At 52.9% G+C, this 8,827-nt stretch overlaps 4 protein-coding genes across 4 annotated transcripts in view; 3 read left to right on the top strand and 1 right to left on the bottom strand.

Moving 5' to 3' along the window:
- Positions 1 to 340, top strand: part of GUITHDRAFT_147687 (hypothetical protein) — a gene marked incomplete at both ends in the record, with an annotated part of 1,799 nt that extends 1,459 nt beyond the window's left edge. The window contains 3 exons of the mRNA XM_005820677.1: positions 64 to 130; positions 186 to 250; positions 299 to 340. Of these exons, the coding sequence (XP_005820734.1) occupies positions 64 to 130; positions 186 to 250; positions 299 to 340 (174 nt within the window). The remainder of the gene's footprint in view (positions 1 to 63; positions 131 to 185; positions 251 to 298) is intronic.
- Positions 341 to 626: 286 nt separating this feature from the next.
- Positions 627 to 2,772, bottom strand: GUITHDRAFT_166378 (hypothetical protein; the record flags this gene model as incomplete). The annotated part of the gene is made up of 14 exons (XM_005820676.1): positions 627 to 735; positions 791 to 927; positions 956 to 1,021; positions 1,252 to 1,309; positions 1,461 to 1,533; positions 1,584 to 1,647; positions 1,898 to 2,000; positions 2,046 to 2,107; positions 2,167 to 2,204; positions 2,251 to 2,338; positions 2,396 to 2,420; positions 2,469 to 2,554; positions 2,619 to 2,651; positions 2,707 to 2,772. 14 exons carry the CDS (start codon positions 2,770 to 2,772, stop codon positions 627 to 629), a joined length of 1,008 nt encoding a protein of 335 aa, XP_005820733.1.
- Positions 2,773 to 4,864: 2,092 nt separating this feature from the next.
- On the top strand, positions 4,865 to 5,822 carry GUITHDRAFT_160273 (hypothetical protein; the record flags this gene model as incomplete). Its single annotated transcript, XM_005820675.1, has 4 exons — positions 4,865 to 5,143; positions 5,196 to 5,480; positions 5,528 to 5,623; positions 5,736 to 5,822. The coding sequence occupies exons 1-4, from the start codon at positions 4,973 to 4,975 to the stop codon at positions 5,820 to 5,822; spliced, it is 639 nt and encodes a 212-aa protein (XP_005820732.1). The 5' UTR covers positions 4,865 to 4,972.
- A 1,409-nt stretch (positions 5,823 to 7,231) lies between these two features.
- Positions 7,232 to 8,382, top strand: GUITHDRAFT_120018 (hypothetical protein; the record flags this gene model as incomplete). The annotated part of the gene is made up of 5 exons (XM_005820674.1): positions 7,232 to 7,238; positions 7,278 to 7,342; positions 7,395 to 7,541; positions 7,725 to 7,961; positions 8,284 to 8,382. The coding sequence occupies 5 exons, from the start codon at positions 7,232 to 7,234 to the stop codon at positions 8,380 to 8,382; spliced, it is 555 nt and encodes a 184-aa protein (XP_005820731.1).
- Positions 8,383 to 8,827: the final 445 nt, after the last annotated feature.

Here is an 8,827-nt window from a genome sequence, read left to right as displayed (position 1 = left end):
GGGGGGGGGGGGGTTTAGGAAGGTCGGGAGGTGGGGAAGCAAGAAAGTGATCGATACCTGCAGATGGCTTCCAACTTTCAGCACAACCAGCAAATTGGAAACAATCTAACGTGGTTGTCGCAGCAGCAGGGTAAGGAAGGGGAGGTGGGAAAAGCTCCTCCTATTCACTCACGCACTCCTAGCAGGACAGCCGATGAAAGGAACCTCCATGCCTTCAAACAACATGTTGTCCATGTTCCAGAAAGTGACGGTGAGCCTGGGAGGAGGAGCGAGGCAGGGGCTGATGATGCTGTTACAGGAGAATCCGATGAACTTGCAGCAGGGAAGATTCGTCTTGTAAAAACCATGTGAATTGTATGAAATTGTGAAGAGAGGAAGTTTGAAGGATTGTAATTGAAGTACAATAGTCAACAGTCATTATCTTATCGAGCACCTTGGCTCTGTGGGAAATCATCATCATACTCACATGAAGGACATCTGTGATCTCAATACACACATAACACGCGACACGCTCTCACATGAAGAGAACAACATTCCTGACATTCAGCAGGCAGCCGAACGCTGCTGTAGTTTACACCAATAGGGACGAGGCGGGAGGACCTGTCCTCCCCTCTCCTCTCCCTCCATCACTGTTCTTCAGAGATATCATCCTCCACTCCCTGCGAGGATGCCGAGATCGGCCCTTCCTTGGCCCCTTGCTGCTCTACTGCGGCAGCCTCTTCGAAGAAGTTCTCACTGGGATGGCGTGAGGGAGAGGAGGAGGAGGGAGGCACCCGGGCGCGTGCGATACCTGAGGGTTGAGACTTCCAGCTCGTCTTGCCGCTGCTCCTCCTCCGCATCCTTGTCGGCATCGTCCTTGCTGTCTCCTGCCTTCCCCTCGTTCTTGACGCCGCTCGCGTCCTCCTCCTTCCCAGGCAGCTCCGTCAGCTTCAAGAGTACACATCCCCACCATCACCTTGGAGTCGCCAGTAGCCGCTTCAGTGGTGAAGGTGTGGCAGGAGATGATTCCGGGATCCGCGGGCTAGAGGGAAGGAGAGGATGGGAGAAGACAGGGATTGGTGGTTGTGGAGGAGGAGGGGGGAGAGTAGAGGGATTGGTGGTTGAGGAGGAGAGGAGAGAGAGGAGAGGAATTGGAGGAGGAGGAGGAGGAGGAAGAGGAGGAGAGAGGAAGAGAAATCACGAGGTAGTGGAGGTACAGGCAAGAGAGGCAGGAAACGTCAGCGACAGGAGAAGTTGTCAAGATCGGGCAACCTCGTCAGGCCCGAAGAAAAAGTTTCGGAGTCCTGCCAGTCGACGCGAACCAAGAACCCTGTGAAGAGATGACGGCAACAATGGCACGAGGAGGAGGAGGAATAGGAGAAGTATCGAGGAGGAGGAGGAGGAGGAGGAGGAGGAGGAGGAGGAGGAGAAGCCACGAACAGGTCGAAGAGAGGGCAAGAGAACAATGTCGGATGCTCAACCTGCTGCCCTTGCTGGAGGTTTCTGGGTCAACGACGACATCCGTGAGCTGCTTGAGCCTGCGGGATCCGAGGACTAGAGTCCTACCGGTCACCCAACAGCAGCAGTGAAGGCCAGCAGCTTACTTCGATCCTCGTCCACGATCCAGTGAGAGACGATGTCAGCCTGCGACGAGATCGTCTCTGACGCCTGCATGCTGCAGCTGAGGAGGAGGAAGAGGGAGAGAAGGAGGAAGAGAAAGAGAGGGAGAAGGAAGAGAAGGACAAGGAGAAAGAGAAGGATAGATGGGGTTGAGGGAAGGGGAGATGATGATGAGGGAGGGAGGAGGACGAGGAGGGGAGGGCGAGGAAGGAGGCGGGGGGAGGAGGAAGGAGGAGGACGAGGAGGGGAGGACGAGGGAGGAGGAAGGACGGAAGAGAGGAGGTAATCGCTTCCTCACCCTCTCCGCACCAACCAGGACACTCTCCTTCGCAGCTCCCGCCACTGACACCAACGACTGTATGTTCTTCTTCGCTACCTCCACAGTCCGCTGCGGCAGGCTCCTACATGCCCATGAGCTAGAGGCCGAGAGTCGAGCCCACCCTCACCTCTCCTGCACGTAGCCGACAATCTGAGATGCTTCCCCCTGCTCCAGGCTGAGAGGCTCCTCCTAGGATGTCCCCCCCGTCAACACGCCGAGGCTGCGCGCGAGTTCGCACTGGGAGGTACCTGAAGAACCCTGACGACTTGGTCGCTCATGGCAAAGCCTGTCAAGTTGAAATCAGAGGTGACAACGGAGGGCCGGCAAAAGACCTTCGTCGTCGATGCTGATTTCTGAAAGCTTGCCCTTGACCTCAGCAAAGTCCTCTTCCTTCAGCGGCGACTGCAACTTAGAGCAGACCTGCGCAATCCATCAACAAGACCTCTCCTTCCTCTCTCCTCCCTTCCGCGCATCTACCGGTGCCTTGGAAATCCACCTGTTGCTATTGAAGCCAGTCAGTTGCCCTTCATGTTACCAGGTACAGCATTACATGGCGCCATACAGGTTTGAGTCATTGTTCTTGGGATCCAGCAGGCTTACGATATTCTCGATCTTGACTTTTCCCTGCGCAGTCTCCTGCTCCTCATCAGGTTCACAGGCAAGTGAACAGGAGAGCATAAAGCTCGCTCTCCTCACTCACAGCAGCGCCCGGTACGCTAGTGCCGTTGGCGTCCTGTTAGCATTGAGTATCAGCCCACCAACTTGCCTGGAAGATGGTTCAAACTCACCTCCTTGAGGTTGCCCTTGGTCTCTTCGACCACAACTTGATCTTCGACCTCACGGTCCACCGCCATGCTGTCCTGTACCAAGAGGATTGTTCAGCGATGTGAGACGAAACTGCATGCAGTGGAACATCGGAGGACAGCAATGGATGATAGCTCATGGACTTCGCTGCTGCCCTCACACTTGCTGCATCTTCATCTCTATCACTTGCTGTGAGAAACACAACATTGTGCTGTACAATGATCCCCTCATATCCTGAACCCCCCCCCCTCCCTCCCTCCTCCAGTTTCTCCCTCCCTATCCATGCCTCTGTCCCTTTCCGCCTCTCCTCTGCTCTTGTCTCTGTCCTTCCCTTCCCTCCTCTCTCGCTCCCTACCTTCCCTCATAACTATCCCCTCCTCTCACTTCGTATCCAGTCTCATTTCGTCTTCCGCCCCTTATTGGAGTCTACCCATAAATACCCACCCCCGTCTTTAACAGCTCAACTCGGTCCATACTACCCTGATGATATACCCTACCCTATTTTTGACTGTTGAAACAGTACTAAATCATGGGTACAGCAATGATCCGATGAGTACCCCTACCCACTACTACTTCCCCCCACCCCTTCTTTGAACTTGACTTCAACTTGGCCTGATTTGAATCAAATAAAACTCGCATCATTTTGTAACAAATCGATTCGAACCGGATCAGTGACGCCCCCCGGCCCGGCGCCGGTCAACGGCGGCCCGAACACTGACAGGCCATGTACTGTTTTTTACTTAATATCAAGTACCCGCCCTCCAGACCGGGGATCAAAGATAAAGACAGGGGTAGGTACACCACCCCACTTGGTAAAATCGGCGATCCCATCTATCATGCGGTCAGAATTGAAGGTCAAGACAGGGGTGGTACGGTTGTCTGTGGGGGTGCTGGGATGGTACTACCCAAGGGTGGGTACCAATTTCTCTGCAAGGTAGGGGTATGTTCAAATTGAGCGGGTCCTTTCCGGGGGAGTGGGGTGGTGGTCATGGCTGCTTGAAGGGTTGGCCACACCACCCGGGGTAGAAGGGAGAAAATCTGTTTCAGGGTAGGGTGGGGTAGATCCATTTCAGGTGGTGGGGGTAGAGGAGCAAGGGGCACTACTCTAACGCGTTGACGAACTCCTAATAAAAGATGGGGTAATAGAAGGAAAAATAACGGGTACTAAACCAAAAACTGGGGTAGGGGTTAGAAGAATAGGGTGGGTGAGGTTTTTAGTTAACCGCCACGAGAGGCCCGCGATCCTCGGCGATGCAGGGAGAAGAGATGGGGAACACCAAAGGGAGGAGAAGAAATGAAGCAGAGCATGGCAGAAATCTGGATTTCAAATGTGCGAACAACAAATGTAGATGTCAGGGTTCGAATAGACTCAGTCAATGAGTGGTACGAACCAGGCCAGAGCGCGAAGGGCACAACAGGCGGAAGGGCTGTTGAGGGCGTCAGTTGTGTTTGGTAGAGTAGATGATGGAGGTGAAGGAGATATGGGACTATTCTGCACGGATGCAGTGAAATCTGAATGCTGGTTTTCGATCGAGGTCATGATGACATGATTTAGAACGAGGAATATTCGACAAGGCAGGTTCACTTTCCGAAGGGATGGACCTTTTGTCGTAACAATTGTGCTGAAAGAATTATGAGGATGATAGTGAGTGTGTTCGTGCATAACATCTGGAAGATTTCATGATCAGATACTGTTGGTATGACTGGGTGAGGTAGCCAGGCCTGGTAGTACAGCACAGAGCGTGGAGGGATGATGGAGTGGGGCGCAGCACTGTTATTTCAAAAAGATTTCACTTGTTTACGCTGTGGATCCAGGAAACTGCTACAGTTATCTTATAACGCGAAAATTTCTTAGGCTGATTTAAAGTGAGGTGTTTAGGTCAAGAATTTTTGTCTATGCAGAATGAAGTAGCCAGGGCTGAGTTGCTGCCCTGATGTTAGTCAGACTTAGAAGGGGTTGGATAGTTGATGGTACTCGATCATGTTGGAAGTCCTAGTAGACCCAAAAAGTTCCGATGTTTATCATGATGTTTGTTGATTTGTCTACAAAGAGTTTGCTGCGTCCTGTCAATGAAACTCCTGACCCTTGTTTCGAACAGAATCTGTGCATCAGGGTGAAAGATTCGTGGAACAGTCCGTGCGACTACACTCTATAGAAATCCGTCCATAATCTCTATTGCTGTACTGCAGTTGCAAAGCTAGAGCGGAGTGTGCGGTTCAGCTCATTTGTGAGCTTGACAACTCTGGAAAATGCGTATTACTCCCGATCTAGTCATTTGCAGCCCTCAATTTACTAATCCGCTGAGGGAACGCGAGATTAAGTTGAGGGCGTACAAGATTCCCGCAATCGAGAATCTTGGATCAACTCAGGATCAATTCGATACGATAGACCTGTCTGACAACGAGATTCGAAAACTTGAGGTAACGGGCTCAAGTCCTTGTTGAACCAGGTCTAATTGGATCTTTCTTGCAGAATTTTCCTTTGCTAAAGAGGCTGAAGACCCTGTTAATATCAAACAACTTGATATTTCGTATTGGAGATGATCTGAAGGATTGCTTGCCGAATCTCCATACATTAATGCTGGCCAACAACAACATTGTGAATTTGCAAGATCTCAATCCTCTGTGCAACTTGCCTGCGCTGAGACGTCTCTGCCTCATCGAGAATAACGTTACAAAACAGCCGAACTACCGGTTATATGTTATTAATTTGCTCCCAAAGCTTTTGGTTTTGGATTTTCAGAAGGTCAAGACCAAGGTGTGTCTTACAACCTGTTTGCATGTTTGTCTGATGCTTCTGAGCAGGAAAGGGAAGAAGCTAAAAAGTTGTTTGCGGATGGAATGAATGGGGTTCAAGTAACCTCTAGTCAGCCGAACAAAGAGAAAATAACCGCAATCAAGGTAAAACAACCCAACCCCCGGCTGGACAATCTCTGTGTAGCTTGAATTGCCTTTTCTTTCTTGTCTTCTCTTCCTTTCAAGATGGTTTTGGTTTCTAAAGCTTGCATCACAGGCCGCTATTGAAAATGCCAAGACACTCGAGGAGGTGAACAGGCTGGAAGCTAAGCTTAAGAGCGAGGGAGGAATGGACCTTGACTAAACAAGCATGGGAAGCATACGATGGACCCGACAGAGGTTTCCAAGGGCTGGCGAAGTTTGTAGAGCAAGTTAGATGCATAGCCGTTTTGCCCCAGGGTGTTGGTGAGCTTGGCAAAGGTGGAATGTTGAAATTGCATGTGGTAGATAGTCGCTCATTGAGGTAGGAAAGCACTTGCAACTTGAAAGGCACGCACAAACTTCATTAGGTTGAGAACAATTAAAGTTGGCTATAAATTGAGACGAAACAGATGTGATTCCTGCAACTATGTCTTGTGTTCTCAACGTTCGATCCAGATCTTGAAAGCCTGATAACCGAAGAGTTCGGGCAGGGACCGTCACGGCTGAACGCGACTGGTCACTCCGGCCGGGAAATCGCCGAGCCTCTGAGCTGAGTGCGGTGTGGACCGTCTCTGGTAGGGGACCGGGGACTGAGCAGGGGACTGAGGCAGGAGTCACTGCTCAGCGCGGCCCGGATTGCTCCGAGTGAGACTCACCCAGTGAGCACCGGAGTCCGGGTACTCCGATGAGATGAGCGGTAGATGCATGCGGTAGATGAGGGGGATGATCGTTATGAGCGGGGATGAGGGATAGGTTGAGTCACCGACCATGGGGCGTCAGTGCAAGCCTTGCAATGTAGAAGCAGGAGGGGTAGAGGAGCGAGGAGAGACGAGAGACGAGAGACGAGAAAGAAGAGAGAGGAGCGAGGAGCGATGAGAGACGAGAGACAAGAGACGAGGAAGGAGAAGAGGGCAAGGATGAGAGAGCAGACAGAGCTGACCTAGAGGAGGTGTTGTAAATGCAATGGTCTTACGTAGGATAGCGCATAATTCCCTGCCCAACATCTCAACGCTCCTTCTTGTCAGGTCAATGGTGGAGGATAGGGAGAGCCTGAGTACGAGATGGGAGCCTTCGTTGAGACCTCTGCTGAAAGGTAAGCGCCGTGCTCCGACGACGCCATGCGCCGATGATGCTCTGCGTTGATGATGCTGCTCTTGGTTGATGATGATGATGCTCTGCGTTGATGATGCTGCTCTTGGTTGATGATGATGATGCTCTGCGTTGATGATGCTGCCAGCTCAAGAGGCCCTCTTGACCCCCACCTCCTCCCATCCTCTTGACCATGTGAAGAGAGAAGCCCCCGAACAAGCCAAGGTCCGTCCCTCTCGTCCTCCTGTACCTCCATGAACTGTGCGCTGGCAGAAGAAGGAGGAGCAGGCAAGCGACCCTCTGTCCTCCTTCAAGGATCCGCTGTCGAGCTTCGCACGCGAGGAGACTCGTGATCCTCTCACAGGCAATCCTCATCCTCGACCCACAGCCGGACCTGTAACCCTCCTCCTCAGACCCTCTGTCGCGAGCTGTGCATGCTTCTTCCCAGGCCCGCAAGCCAGGTAGCAAGACGCTCTGTCGAGCATGTCAGGTGCTTCCCCACGGCGAGATGACGGTTCCTGCTCCGCAGAAGCAGCCAAGGAGGAGGAAGAGGAGGAGGGGGAGGAGGCATACCCTCTGTTCGTCCCTTGGAATGTACGAGGCTTCTTTTTGGGGCTTCCCTCACTCACTCACTCGAACGCCGCAGGTCCGCAAGACGCAGCTGGTGCAGAGCTTCACGACGACTGGGACGATTCAGATGCCCTCCTTCGTGTCTGTGGAAGTCGCCAAGGCAGGAAGAGGAGCCAACACACTGAAGGCTCGTCTTGACTCGATCGATGATGGAGATAACGAGGTCAGAAGGGGGAGGGGAGGGTGGGGGGGGTTGTAGTGATGATATGAGGAGGCAAGAAATGATGAGGGAGGAATATGAGGAGGAGGGATCGAGGGGGGACGAAGAGCGAGGGACGAGGAGCGAGGGACGAGGAGCGAAGGAGGAGGAGCGAAGGAGGAGGAGGAGTAAAAGCTTGTCTCGCAGGTCAGCATGGTGCGGTACAACGCGAGGGAGTACGTAACCAAGATGACGGAGCTGAACGAGGAGCTGGCGAGGGCTTGGAACAAGGAGGAGCGGGTGAAGGCGCTGAAGATGGCGATCCAGTGCTCGAAGCTGCTGGGCGACTCGAGCACGCCTCAGTTCTACCCCTCCCTGTTCGTCCTTGTCACTGAGATCCTGGACACGTTCGGGCGGCTGGTGTTTGAGAGGATCAAGCAGAAGGTTTTTGAGCTCCGTTCCTCACCTTCCCCTCCTCTCTCCCCTTCCTCTTCGCTACCCCCTTCCTCCCCTTCCTCCTCTTCCACCTTTTCCTCCCTCATTCACAACAATCCATCCATACTTTCCTCTCCACCCTCCCCTCCCCTCCCTTCCCTCCGTCTTCTCTCCCTTAGATCGACATTTTACCCTCCTCTTTGCCCTCACTCCACTTCTGCCACCTCTCCCTCCCTCCCTCACATTGATCCATCCATGCTTTCTTTCATCTTCCCCTCCCTCTCCTCCTCCTTCCTCTCAACTTCTACCTCTTTCTCACTCCCATACGCAGGGTTTGACCCCGGAGGGCAAGGCGAAGACCAGGGTGGAGGATTTCTGGTACGACCAGCTCACGTTTTCTGCTGCTCCATCCCCTGACTGCTCGTCCTAACAGTCCCAAAGATGTCACTGAAGAAGCGCGGGAGACGTGCAAAAACTGGTGCGAGCCCCTGCTTCCTCTTACTCCTCCTCCTCCTCATCATCATCATCATCATCATCATCATCATCATCATCATCATCATCATCATCCCTGCCATGTTTTCCGCACTTCCGACTCTACTGCCGCAGGTTCTACAAGATTGCATCGATCCGAGAGCTCATCCCGAGAATGTCAGGATTTTTGTTTCCTCTCCCTCTCCCTCCTTCTTTTCTTGTCTTCCTCTACCCCCCCACCTCCCTCATCCCCAATCTTCCCCCACCTCTACCTTTTCCTCTACCTCTCCCTCCTCCTCCTTCTCTAGTGTTCCTCCTCCTCCCCTCCCCTCCTCCCTCCTCCCCGTTCTCTCCTCACCTCTCCCTCTACCTCTTCCCCTCCCTTCTCTCCTCTCCCTCCTCCT

The sequence above is a fragment of the Guillardia theta genome, assembly GCF_000315625.1.
Source record: "Guillardia theta CCMP2712 unplaced genomic scaffold GUITHscaffold_168, whole genome shotgun sequence".
NCBI lineage: Eukaryota > Cryptophyceae > Pyrenomonadales > Geminigeraceae > Guillardia > Guillardia theta.
The sequence above is the reverse complement of the archived record's forward strand: the minus strand, read 5'-3'. Positions and strand labels throughout refer to the sequence as shown.